General features: G+C 40.6%; 1 protein-coding gene across 5 annotated transcripts in view; it reads left to right on the top strand.

Moving 5' to 3' along the window:
- The window catches only part of MYO3B (myosin IIIB), a 545,921-nt gene that overhangs the window by 39,475 nt on the left and 491,926 nt on the right, over positions 1–14,520 (top strand). For all 5 annotated transcript variants that reach the window (XR_001007340.1, XR_001007338.1, XR_001007339.1 and 2 more), the window contains exons 2-3: positions 1,451–1,634; positions 2,440–2,574. Coding sequence is in view for 2 of the 5 variants with exons in the window: in XM_011991954.1 (XP_011847344.1) it covers positions 1,451–1,634; positions 2,440–2,574 (319 nt within the window). In the remaining 3 variants the exon portion in view is untranslated. The remainder of the gene's footprint in view (positions 1–1,450; positions 1,635–2,439; positions 2,575–14,520) is intronic.

Genomic DNA, 14,520 nt, shown 5'->3' with positions numbered 1-14,520 from the left:
CTGGGCTTGAATAATTCTTTAGTGTTTTTAATCATCTTTTTGCAGTTAATTTTGATCTATGGTAAATGATACTGGTTTTACATTGAGGATAATACTATAAAGTGCCTTTAAAAGACATTTATTTAATTGAAAAGGAAAGTTATTTAAAAGTATTTTGTAACTAATAGCACAATGATGTACAGATAAGGGCACAGATGTGAAGCACGTGGTGAAAAAGACTGACTTTATAAAACACTGGCTAGGCGGAAAGGCTGCAGTTCCTGAAAATCTTGAAACCAGCACATGAAAGGCAGGGGTTGTTTGACCAGCTGAGGATCCCGCCTCAGCCCATAGTGGGCTTTGCCTGGGCCCTTAAGGTACTGAACTGGCTGTAGGCCCCTTTGTTGTTGTTTTTGTGTTTTGATTGTAATGGTGTTCAGTGTTTTTGAAATGCTCTCATCAGACAGGGTAAAGAAAAGAAGTGAATTTTTGTGCCAGGTCAAAGGCTTTGCTTTGGGAGAATTCAGTGTAGAAAATAACTCGAATTAGAAGTGCAGATTGGAATGCCCGGCATGAGTCAGAAGCGCTCACCCTGGGTAGACACGAAGCCTCAGTGTGGGGATTGGATATGGTGGCTCTTGTTGTTGGAGCCTGATTGTCCCTCCTCTGGGGTTTAGAAGCAGACCAGAGATGGGACCTCACACCCAGCCTGAGAGCAACCGAACTTGGAGAGGATTTTTCGTGGGATCAGTTTTGGGTGACTTTGCCTGCCAAGCTTGCTGTTGATACTTACTCAAACTCCAAAGATCTGTGTCCTTATTAAATAGAGTACTGCTAAGGCAAAGTGAGTTTGCTGCTCCTTGTTAACCCCTCAGTGTGATTCCCACACTAGGTATTATTGTATGGATGAGGTCTGAGCGTGGCTAATGTTTGTAGGCCCCAAGACCTATGCAGCAATATGTGTTGTACACTGACTAATGCTTGGTACGTGCACCAAACCTCCTTCTTAGCAGCCCAGACTTTGTACACAGATGTTGGGGATTAGCTTCCAGTGGCTATCAGGGAGCCCTCATCAAGGTTACCATAACCTAGGGACAAAGGTGTTAGACTTACAGTTTTCAGCCACTTTCCCTGGCAGCAGTCACCATTCAGCAGCCTATCAAGACAACTGTCCAATCATGACCAGAATATCCTCTTTGGCCATTTTACTCTCTCCTGTGGTGTGTACATAATTTCCAGTTTTAGAATCATGTTTTTAGGATGTTTCAGAACCATGCTACTCCTCGACTCTATCTTTTATTACCATTACTTAAGGAGGGTTCAAGTTCTTTTTCAAAAAATTTAACATAGAGGAAGAAAATAAAAAGTAACACTAGGTTGCTGGTTAAGAAATAAAAATCTTTTTGTTTCAAAAGTTCACTGCCCCCAGTTCTGTGATCTGTTGCACATAACAAATTATTCTCCCTACCAGGAAACATCTGTATGGATTATTTCACTATAATCCTATGATGCTTGGACTTGAATCACTTCCAGATCCCACGGACACCTGGGAAATTATAGAGACCATTGGTAAAGGCACCTATGGCAAGGTCTACAAGGTAACTAACAAGAGAGATGGGAGCCTGGCTGCGGTGAAAATTCTGGATCCAATCAGTGTAAGTAACAGTTGTAAATTATAACCAGAATTTGGTGTTTTATGCACACTAAGTTTTCAACTTCTTTTCTTGATTTTAGGTTTAATCTTCATGAAACCTGGCATGAAATCTCAAAATAGGTCATGATTTGTCAGCTTCTCTGAATGAAGGGACTCCACTTGGAGTTAAAGCTTCCCTTGACTTTTGTTTCTTGTCCATTTTACTGTTGTTTTGGTTTGGGACCACTGGGATCTTCAAAAGTTATTCTCTTGGAAACAGTGATATGTTTTACTACCTGGTCTTTCTGTAAGTTACAAAGTGACCCAGGCTTGTGAGATTTGATCATCTTAGACTGACATCTTATTTTAGAGCACCGAGGTTATAATGCTGTATGCTGTTTTGCACAGTGAGGTTTTACATGTCCTATTCTGTGTTAGGTCCCTTCAAACAACTTCTCCTTAACTGCTTTGAAAATTCAGACTTTTCAATAAAACAGATATTTGTGATAGTATTATTAAAGAAAAAAGAATATCACAAACACTATAGATAAAATAATTAGGTAATAATCGAAGGTATAGATTGTAATAATAGAATGTAATCATGTAATAATCGAAGGTATAGGTTGTAATAATAGAATGTAATCATGTAATAATAGAAGGTATAGGTTGATATCTGAATGTCCATTGTTAGATATTTTGAAGATATGGTAATGAGATTGAAAATACATAGTAAATATGTTTTACTAAGTACTTGAGCATGATATCATATCTGTACCCTTCTTTACATATTAGATTTAATCCAACTTGCATTTTTCTACCCTGTTTAGGATATGGATGAAGAAATTGAGGCAGAATACAACATTTTGCAGTTCCTTCCTAATCATCCCAATGTTGTAAAGTTTTATGGGATGTTTTACAAAGCGGATCACTGTGTAGGGGGACAGCTGTGGCTGGTCCTGGAGGTAAGAGGCTCCCATTGGGTAACCAGTGATTTGAACAGAGTGCCAGAGGCCAACAGATGCTTTATTACCTAGAAGGTGTTTTAAGGTACACATTTGAGGAGTAGGTCCCTCCTGCATGTCACAGGTACCTCACCAGATGTGACGTTCTCCTCCACAGTTCTTACAGGGAGGCCATATGCTAAAGGTATTTTTGTTTCTCTGCTTCAGAGGTTTAATAATCTTTTATTCTAGTACAGGGTGAATATAGGAATATAATTGAAAAAATTAATTTTCTTCCCTAACATTTAATTGTAAACATGTTTGAATCGATTGCAAATCATTTTCAAAAATTGTTAACCCAAGGTTTACTTGGCTTGCCAAGTTTGGATTTGCCCACTCACGTTCATTAGTCCTCATTTTAGATTGGGTTTCCTGAAAACTGACTCTGAGAATTGTGTATGGAAAGTTTGTCGAAGAGTTCTTACCAGAGATAGACCTAGAAAAAAGTGAGGAAGGTAGAATCAAGCAAGGGAGACACTGAACAGCAATATGGTTATAACAGAGGCCTAAGCTGGTCCTCTGGGAAATGGAGAGCTGGGAAGTTTTTGGAATGTTGTGCTGAATTGTATCTCCACATCGGCCGTCATTGGCTGCATGCCACCCCGGGAAGGAGCGTGACTTTGGCGGAGTCAGTTCTCTGAAGTGGATGCCAACTCGGGTGAGGGGTGCAGCTGAGGACTGGGAGCTGTTGATATTTCTGGCAGCATCCACTGTGAAGAGGGAATCTGAAGGGAACAACACTGTATCCACTATAGCCCTGCTTTTTTTTTCTCCAACAAACCTTCCATATACAATTCTCAGGGTCAGTTTTCAGTTATTAATGGGAATGAATGTGTGCATCTGGGTGCAAAAGAGTCAATTCCGAACAAATACAATTCCCTATGAAACTAAAATGACAAGGAAAATAATGATGATACATGAATTAACACATTAGGACAGGTCTATTGCCACATTCTCACTAGGCCTACCCTGTTTTGTTCTGGGCTCTGACCCACTGAACCAGCTCATGCCTCCATGCCTGAGGTCACATAGGTGACCCAGCACTGTGTGGACACAAGTGGAAGCCTTAAGAGAGAAGTACCAGGGGAGAAACCAGCCCTCACTTCACTGTCTGGTACCTCTTATCCACATGTTTCTGGCTCTGGGAGGGCCTGAGCCTGGGACAATATGTACTGGCTGCCATGACAACCATGTTTGGGGAATTGATTTGTTATATGCAAATGGGATAATCTGCAGGGAAACTGGTTTGAATTTATTTCTGTCACATCAGTTGCCTTCCTCAGAATGTAAAGATGTAAGGGATTTTGGTTTTCTAATTATCTTTGTTCCTTTAGTTGACTGGTTAAGTCATATAACACACTTCTTTGGGGTTTTATTAACTCTCCAACCCCCACCCCAACAATATTAGGATTTTATCTTGCCCATGAAGCTCTTTAACAATGCTATTTGGAAATGATAAAGTATTGTTCCTGGGGTCTCTGATTATATTTGTCTTCAGCTCTGTGAGACTTCTGTGTTTTAAACCTCATTGTGACTTGGTAATGGAAGTACAGTGACCAAGGAACCTCAGTTTCTGCTCATTTTTAACTCCTGACTAAAAAAGGCTCTGCATCAAACAGAGAGAACTGAAACTTTCAGGAATTTTCGAGGGCCTAAAAAGGAGCCTTCTCTCCATGCAACCAGGCAGGCAGGTGGGCTGCTCATACCTGAGGCCACCTGGTGAATGAATGTCCTCCCTGATGAGGAGTGACCCTCAGGCATGGCACCTCAGGTATGGCCAAAGCAGCCAGGAAGGTCACACATGGCCTTCAAAGATGAGAAAGAGCCCAGAACTATGAGCTGAGCCCTGTGCAGGTGCTCCCTTGCCAACTGTTTCTAGCTTTTTCAGGGTGACCACGATAATGAGGCTGCCCTAAGACACTGAATTATTCATACCTCTGCAATACAGTATGCTGTCATTTATGACTTTTGCTGGTTGTTTCGGTCCATGCCAAAGTGGGTGATATGAGATGCTGGATGTCCTCAGTCTTTTCTGTCCCAGGATGGGCAGTCTAAACCAGGCTGCTAGATGGTCATGTGCATTCAGTGCCTCCAATAGTCTTAGAGAAGCACAGGAATTCCTAGACTCCTAATGACGGCGGAAGCCTCTCTGTTCAGTCTCCTAGCCTTCAGATGAGGGACAGAGGCCCAGAGAGGTGAGTAACTTGCCTATGGTCACATAATTGGTTGCATGGCAGAACTGGAAGGAAAAGCACATTTCAGCACATTTTCTTTCACCATGTGCAGCTGCTCCTGTGATGCTGTCCATTGGCTCATGGAAACACAGATGTGAAATCTCTAGCTGGGATCATGGCACTTCCTGACCACACACACAGAGCTGGATGGCAACGACAGTCCACACAGTACCCTATTTTGTTCCCTCTGCAGCTTTTTAAGGCATGCTTTAGGGGACTCACACAAAAAAATTATGATCTGTTTAATATTGTTCTCCTCATCTTGTATATTAAGATTAAATTTATGTTGCCTTTGCTCTTTATTTGCCTGACTCGATGAAAGGACAAGTGAGAAACTATTCCACAGAGCAATTCTAGAGGATAGAAAAATGTTATTAATAATCCCCTTAAATCACCACAACTCTGAAAACAAAAGCAAATAAAAATGTCATTTTCTGAAATTCATTACTAATTGTTAGTAGAAAGCAAACAAAAGCTCTCTTTCATGATAGACACCTACTATATTGGAAAGATATGGAGAGAAAACACACATACATAATAGTGTTTTGGAAAATCTGTGAATGCATTTTAAGTGAATATTACATTTTAAAAAATCTATAAGTCTGTCTTTCACCTAAATGATATACATATTAATAAATTACACCTTTAAGAAAAACATGATACTCAGAAAAAAATACCTAACATGTGGTAGCTAAGGCATGAACTATATTTTCTTTTTCCTTTTAGTGTAAAATCTTTGGCAGGTAGAAACTTAATTTCATCATGAATCAAGTGTTCTACTTAAAAGAAATGGTTTGGAGTACTGGTAAATGAGGCTGGAAAGTAAAACAAAAAACTTTGTTCTTTAAACCATGTATGAGAATTAGTTTTACATCTATTTTTTCCCTTCAGAGATCTTGGTATAAGTTCAGTATCTAGTATGTAAAGACAAAGCAAAAATGGGGGAGGGGTCTGAGAGAGAGAGAAAGAGAAAGAGAGACAGACAGACCCACTGACCGACCTTTGTCCAGGTTTTGCTTTTATCCAAGGCTTTAGAAAGTATAATCTAGGCCTGAATATCACTGGAAGTGCTATACATCGAACCATTTTCACCTGTTGATACTGTGTCATGAATTAAGTTTATCAGGTTAACAAATCAGGGTCTTAGTCATACTCTGATGGACTCAAACGTAGGACTGGCGGATTTTGATTGGGCAGAAGTGGTTAGAAAGTACTGCAGCATTGAACACTGACTCAATGGGTTCTAGAGTGAGAGACACTGGAATGCTGGGAGCCAGGATGAAGGCACAGAAAACTTGAGACTGGAGAAGGGAAGGACTTTGAAATGGAACAGCATTGCATCCTACAAACATATATTATATGTGTTCAAAAGAGAGACAGTTAAGAGGCTGAGGCGTGGGAGTGATTCTGCCCACTCTTGGCTCTACTCAATAAGGATGTGCCCCGGAAAGAGAATGAGATGGGAGGTCACTCTCAGGGCCCACTTCCCTCTCGTGGTATGAGCATCTCTCCACTCTGATAGAAGCTCGAGAGTTTCAAGTGACACAGTATTCATTGGTCTTGTGGCAAGTCAGTGACTTTAGCTGGCTTTCAGTAAAATAAACATGATTTGTCCAACACAGGAGGAAAAAATGTGCTGTTCTGGAATTACTGAGAGGTGGACAGTGTCCAACATGATACTTCCTAAGGGATTTTCTACAGTAATTTTGACTATCTTTGACTTTTCCTTTATGTTATCTGTAGAACCCAACACCCTTAAAACACAAAGTCTACTGAACAAAGGGGCACCAAAAAATTCCTCTTAATTCTGCAAACTGACTAGGTCAAAGCAGCATGCTCATACAGAATCTACTTGAACGTTGGAGTCCAGGTCTGGTGATTGTGTTGCATGGGCCGTTCTTTAATAATGTAGAAGAAAGTTGATGGCTTATTGAGCAAGGAACATTTCATTGCTTGAAATTATGACTGTCTTAGCAAATGCACATACTGTGATTGAATCAATATTCAATGACGTTTTGGAAAATAGATGTGGAATGTAAATGATTTTTCTATTTTTCTTGGTTTGGAGCAAAATGCTCATTAAATTCTAGATGCATTCAGCTGCCACATTTCCTGAATGCTGAGGGTGTAGGGAGGAACTGCAGGAATGAAAACACACTTCTGTATTTGAATCTGGTGGCTGACAGAGTGGGTGGGAATAAAGGGCTGCTGTGCCAACCCTCAGGGCTGGGGTGGGAGGCTTGGTTGCCTTCTTACAATTCTAAAGGGATTATTTTACTTGATGCATTTAAATATAATTCTTTGTCATGCTTTTAAAACGTTCAACCCATTTCACTGAACATTTATTCTGATTAGACAGTTGTCAGTGTATACCTGCTTTCTTTTTTTTATATCCAAGTGCCCAGTTTTTTTTCTATAACCCATAGGCTGCCCTTGAAAACCTTGCTGGTGGACTTATCAACTTCACAGGACAGCTTCCTTTAAAAGTGTCCTGAGCAGTTTAATTATATGTTTCTGTGAGTTCTGGGAAGTCAGACAGCTCTTATACTCTGACATTTAGTGAACAAAAAGCACTGGTTGGGTAAGATTCCTTTGTTGTTTTTAAATCCATAGCTGAGTTTTGATCCTGCTGACAAATAGCTACTCTTAATCCCTTCATAGGTTCTAGAGTTACAAATAAAGTTTGTAAGTTGGCTACCTATATAAAATATTGCTGAAGAGGCCTTTGTTGCAAAAATGGTCACACTTAAAGTAAGGCAGGGAGAGAGACCAAAATGAGGTGTCAGGGGAAAATTCCAGGGTTGCATTTTCTTGGATCATCAGCCAACATTTAACTTAAAATTTCTCTCAGTACAATTTTAATAGCATACTTGCAATGCAAGAAAACCTGTGCCTCCCTGAGATGTGAGCTAGGGTGGGGAGTGGTCCTGATGAAGGTTCTCTCATGCTTTGAATCCCTATTACTGCCTTTGCTTTAGAGGAGCAAAGACTATTGATATTTTCCTAATTCTCACAGTTTCCCTAGACTCTGTCTCTTCCTCATCTTTCACATGTGACTGGTCAGAAATTCCTGTCATTTCTATCTCAGAAAAAGTTTTCCTAATCTCTCCCTTCCTTTTATCCTCATGACTTTTTGACCCTGCCTTCCTTGATGACCTCAATATCTTCTAATGGATACTCCAGTTCCTGGTGGTGTCTTCTGTCCATCCTCCAATCTGCCGACCAAGTCATTTTTCTAGAATGGCAATCTGAACATTGAGACCTCCTGCCTAAAATCTGTTAATAGTTTCCCTTTTTTGTCTAGTGATATATCATGGTATTATATACATAGAATATTATATGGGTAGTATATGGGTATATATGATATGGGTAGTATATGGGTATATATGATATGGGTAGTATATGGGTATATATGATATGGGTAGTATATGGGTATATATGATATGGGTAGTATATGGGTATATATTATATGAGTAGTATATGTAGTATATTACAATAAAGCCCATACTCCTTAGCAGGGCATACCTGTCATTCCCTGTCATTGGCCTTCTTTCTCCATCTCCCTGCCCCGCAATTCTGGCACCCTTTGTCCCAACAATAGTAGAGTATTTAGAACTCATCATACACATGCACACTCACATGCACACTCCCCCTCATTCTTCCATGTCCCCTACATTTGCACAAGATGTCTCCGTGTTCCTTTTCACAGCATCTTCTTTCCCTTCTTGTCCACCTGCCCAAAATCCATTTGTCCTTCAAGCACCTTGTAAATGTTACATCCTCTGGAAAGTTTTCCTAGACTGTCTTTGCCCTCCCTCTTTGCCCTCCCTCAGCAGAGTTCACTCTTCCTTCTTTGGTGCCACCACACTACATTAGGCACAGCCCTGCTTCCACATTCCACACTGTAATTACTCATATGTCCATTACTGGGCAGTGACCTCTTTGAGGCTAGAGATTGTGTCATATTCATGATTGAGTAATAGGTAATAAACTGGACATTTACAAACTATTGAGAACAAAGAGGTGACTTTCTTCTCACTAACTGAACTAAACTGGGTTCTTGAGCCCCCAGCCTGACTAAAGGAGGCAACTGATTCTAACCCATTTTGTTAAACTTAAGTCCACTTGAGTGACTTCTTTGTGGAGTGGCATATTCCAGTGTTTATATCCAATTTTCACTGTCCAGTTCAAGGCTTAGTCGTTTGGGTAAGTACTCAGTTTTATAGGGCTTCTTCTCTCCCTCTTTCCTCTTCCTTTTCCCTGGGTGCCATCTGGATCTGGGTACAAGTACATGCTTACATGATGCCATGGTAGTGAGTGCAGAGGCCTCTGAACTGTATGGTAACCATGAAGTTCTTGTGATAATAAAACTGTATTTTCTCCCTTTGGTATCTTTGATGTTCCCAGTCCCTGACACTCCCTCCTGTCATGAGGTCCTCACATTCTTTGTCCTTCTTATTTAAACTCTAACCTTATCCCTGTCCTCAAATAGAGCATGAAGTTCTGAGTGTCTTACAAGTTGTGAGCAGACTGTAGAAAACTATTATTACAATCTCAAGCGTGGTCTGCCTCACTATGCCATACTTTCATTTCACTTGACACAGACACCCCTTGTTGTCAAGAGGTCTCCTCTTAGATTTCCAAATGAGAAGAGGATCATAAGAAACTGACGTTTCTATTATCATTACCCCCTTACACAGACAGCCCCTCCCAGAGGGAGCATCCTCATTCTAATCTTGTCGTCTTAATCTCCTCTAACTCCATAAGGACTCCTCTTTTTTTTTTTTTTTTTTTTTTGTGTCAGGTGAGAACTTCCCTTATGTCAAGTCCTGGGTTCTTCCCTGGTCATCAGTGGACTCTGTGGTCAATTATCCAATTTTTGTTTCTTGATATGTAGAGCATATTTTGGGGAATTCTGAAAACATTATTTTGTCTCTCTCAACAGCCTAGGTTTTAAGACTGTTCTATGAATTATGGCACCGAAAACGCATTGAGTGCTCGAGGGTGTTAGAGTGAGTACTGAATGTTATTTGTCCTTTCAGAGTCATGTGAGCCATAGTTAGAATCAAAAGAATATAGAATCCTTTGGAAGACATTATGCTGGCACTTAACGTTTGGGCCACCATCAGAGCCATGGGTGTTGAGTTGCAAGTTAAACCTGAAATTGGCAGACAGTGGATTTCAGGGTCACTTAATATAGTCCCAAACTCAAGGAATCATCATAGCCTTCAATGCATTTCACTGCTTTTAGGGTCCCTTCTAAGTCATTCTAAGTCATTCCTGAGACAGTAATTTTATGCTAGTTTTAAAGATTCCTTAATTCTGTATTAATTTTTAGTCACATACTATTGTATGGTGAAAACATGGGCAGGTTCAGTTCTAGGCTATCTTGATTTTTAATATGTCTGCAAGGTATCTGCCAAGTATGTAGCAGGGACTAATATACATGTCAAGTAAAAACATCTGTTCACCCTTTATTAAAATGTTGCAGAGCTCCATAATTAGAGTTGAATAGATCCTAATGTATTATTATCTTGATAAAAGTTATCTTCTTTCAGGGAAGCTGTTAATCTGTGCTTACTCAGTTTTCCTTTCTTAAGAAAAGCCAGACACAGTGGTTCACACCTGTAATACTGTCACTTTGGGAGGCTGAGGGGGGTGGATCACTTGAGCTCAGGAGTTGGAGACCAGCCTGGACAACATGCAAAAATCTCATCTCTATAAGAATAAAACAATTAGCTGGGTGTGGTGGCATGCACCTGTAGTCCCAGCTACTCAGAAGGCTGAAGTGGGAGACTGGCTTGAGACTGGGAGGCAGAGGTTGCAGTGAGCTGAGATTGCGCCACTACACTCTTGCCTGGGCAACAAGAACCAGACCCTGTCTCAAAAAACAAAACAAAAAACTGGACTCTGTCTCAAAAAAAAAAAAAAAATTGTAAGCTGACTTAAGCAGCCACAATGCAGGGGATCACCTGCTGTTCACTAGTTAATTATTTCCCAAATTTCCCAAATTGCAGACTAAGTGCCAAGAGGAAACCTAGGGCTTTAAAGTAGGCATTTTACCTTAATAACACACACCTTGATAAGGTCAAGGATACTGTTGCAGAACTTTCTCCTTAATTCAGCCAAAGCTGGGTTCTTGTCCCACGACCAGAAACGATCAGGTTTGTGGACACATGGAAGGGTGAGGGGCAGAATTTACTGGGCAAAAAGGAAAAAAAGAAAAAACTCAGAAAAATGAGATGGAGCCCCACTAACAGACCCTCTACCTCACTGATGGCTTCCCAGGTCACCACATGAGCCAAAGAGAGCAGAGTCCTCCCCTGCATAAGGCAGGGATTCCCCATGGCTGTAGCTCCACCCATTTTCCCCAGTGTGCCTGTCTGCTGCGGTTTGCTGTGGGCATGCCCAGACAAGCCCTGGCCAGGTTCCCTCATCTGCACAAAAGCAACAGATGTAAACACTTGTAGGGCAGGTCAGAGATTCTTCAGGGACCCCTTTTTATTTGCATAGGCATTTGGCTGTCTCATTCCCTCATCTAAAGAAGTCCATCTAACTGCCATTAGAATAAGGATAAGGGTAAGGATGAAGGCCACTCTTAACTGCTTCCTGCTGGCAGGGGGTGCTCTTTTGGGAAACAGCAGTCAGATCTCCCCCAGAGGCCTATCTAAGGGTTCCCAGCCAAAAGGGCCATCATCTGAGGCTCTGGTTGCATGACCATTTGGAGTTCGATGGCATGAAGGTGAGAAGAGACAAACTGGGTTATTAGAAAACATGTATTAAAATGAAACGGGAGCGAGGGCTAAGGATAGCTCAAAAGTCTTGAGGCCTTTTATGTTTGCACAGGAAGAGGGAGGCCAAAAGCCCAACTGGTAAAAAACAAACAAACAAACAAACAAAAAAACAAAAAACTTTTACCCTTCTGCCAGCATGTCAGGCTTTTGGGTTCCCTTCTCCTGAGCCCAATCCTAGGCCAACCAGTCTAAGGTTTGGGAAATTAACTCTTCCTAGTTTGAAGGATGCATCTGAGGGAAGTGTTCCATAGTACAGAGAGACAATTACCTATCAGTGAAGAGAGGAAGAGAAAAAAAAATTTTTTTTTCTCAAAGGAGTCCCAGGGGTTCAGGATGCATTCGAAAGGGGTACAGACTGAAGATGAATGGCTACTCATCTAGAAAGAGGAGAGCAAGGCATCCCTGGTTCCCTTCTCTTCCTAGCAAATACCTGGGGTATGTGAGGGAGAGAAAGTGAGCCATTCCTCTTTCTTTCCTCCATCCTTGTATCCCCAAGTTCCAGCGACCATGACAGAGTACTGCTCATGGTGTCAAAGCAGCCTTCACCCTTGTTAAAAGGGGGCCTAGGGGCTGGGAGTATCCACTCTTAATGCCCTATCTCCTCTCCTGTCAGTAGCCTTTGAATTTCCTAGACCTCATTTCTGCCATGGATAGTACCATGACCTTTATCCATGAAATGGGAAGCTTGGCTTAATTGGCAGGAATCAGTCATGCTCACCTGTGCTATGCCTTTTAACTTCCATTATCATCTACCTCTGGATCCCTCAGATCCAGTTTTCTTTCCTAGGGCTTTGACCTGAAGCTTGGAATTGAGTTTGGGACAAAAATGTGCCTCTGAGAGGGGGTGTTGCATGGGCTCCTTATCATAAGCCAAATGCTAAGGTAAAGCTGTGGAACTGAGTCCTCCTCCAACAAGGGAGAGAAAAGGATGTCTTGTGACATGCCCGGATAACTGGTGGCTATAGTTATGCTTGCGAAGGTCTGGGTGCATGGGGCTTGGCTTTGGTTAGCTCCCTTGGTCTTACTTTCCCAAGAAGGAAACCTCTGGGTGATGGGCACCCTATTTATACCCATCACCTGGCAGGATTTGCAGGATAATTGCTCAGAACTAGAATTTTGATCCGGGTTTTAACATCACCCATCCCTTTTATTCTTTCTAAGTTGTAGCTGGCGATTCCTTGTTGGTTCAAAAGAACAAGCAGGGTTAGTCTAAAATGTAGGCAAAAACTAAAAAACAACTAATGAGTCTATAATTTAATGACAAATGTATGATAAGTTTTGAAACATAATTTCTGTCTCTCCAGTCCTATTTTTTGTTAAAAAAAAATCATGATAGGACTGAGTTGTTTGCAAAATAGACTTTAGTCTTATACTTGACCTGATTATTTGCATAAAGTACAGCAAAAATAATTGTTTCTATATAGGCCTTTTAGATTGGCTTTGATGGAACTCTGTTCCACAAGGAATTTCAGGTAAGACCTTTTACAGCTGAGCACAGCCATGGGTTAGTATCCTCAAATACCTGTGAGTCGGGTGATCCTCTCCTCTTAAGGTCCCAAGATAAACTTAGAGCTCCTGGTCCTGTCATAAAGTGACATTCTTTACTTACCACAGGTCAGGAACCCTATACAGGTACTGCATAGATAAGGGTGTGAGGCCAGTTTTCCCAAGGGGCTTTTATCAGCTCTGCAAGTCGAGCTTGACTCCTTAAAGGGAAGCATACCCTTCCAGTCAAAGCCTTGGAAAAAGTTTCTCCAACTGCATCCTACTGCAAAAGAAAATGGATTCTTATTGCACTGATGCAAACAACTACATTGCCATAATTTAAGAATACTCACAACTAGTTTCCAAATTCTGGGGAAGCCAGGCAGACAGAGAGAGAGAAAGAGAGAGAAATATGTGCTCCAAATTTTGTTCACAGGAGTATACCTTAATCATTAAAGGCCATAAATAGTTCAAAATAAGTTTCCTTGACTCTGAAAAAGAAAACAAGGATCAGCAACATTCCAAGCAAAAGTTGAAAAGATAGCTTCAGTTTTCTATGAGTTCAGTCCATTTAGTTAACTCGTTTTGTTTGATATTCATGAACATTTCAGCTCTTCATGAGTCCTATATGTTTTCCCTTTTTTCCAATGTCACAGTCTCCAAAGTTATCAGAAACCTGTATTTGAGAGCACCTGTCAGAGTCCTGTGGCACCTGTCAGAGTCCAGTTTATTATAAACTATCTTTTGAAAAGGACCAAAACAAGTCAACAATTGTTGGGAATAACAAAATTGCCCAGGGTAGTTACAGTTAGAAACACAATTGACAAAGAAGTTTGGTTATCTCTGTGGTTTACAATAACATAACAACCTTAATTATGATTGATAGCACATACATTAGACATTAGAATTTTAGAAATCCCATAAAATTTTGGAACAGACATTAATATTTTCATCAAAATATAACCTAAATATGATTGAACACCACTTTGGCAATTCCATGTAACTAAACATCTTAAATGATCCCTTTTACCTCTCTTTTGTATACTCCAGGGCCCTCTGGAGCATCCAAAAGCCAGGCGTCAGGAAAGACAATTTTGAAACTGAAGTTTGATTTTGGGAAGCCTGTTAAATATGTTAGTGGTTTAAAACACTGAAATAGAATTACAGATTACCATAAGTGATTTATTTTGCCAAACGATGACTCAGAAATTTAAAAAAGCAAAAACCTTTTATAACCCTTTACTAATTTTGCTAAAGAGCTGATTAGTGCCTTAAGAGTACCTTGTTGTGCTTTTATTTCAATGCTCAATTTACAGAAAAATCATATAATACCCCTTTGAATTTAGTCAATCTGTTCAAATACTGAATTTTTGCAGTACTAATTTTTACAGTCC

Source organism: Mandrillus leucophaeus, unplaced genomic scaffold, assembly GCF_000951045.1.
Source record: "Mandrillus leucophaeus isolate KB7577 unplaced genomic scaffold, Mleu.le_1.0 Scaffold40, whole genome shotgun sequence".
Classification (NCBI taxonomy): domain Eukaryota; kingdom Metazoa; phylum Chordata; class Mammalia; order Primates; family Cercopithecidae; genus Mandrillus; species Mandrillus leucophaeus.
This window is presented reverse-complemented; position numbering and strand designations above follow the sequence as displayed.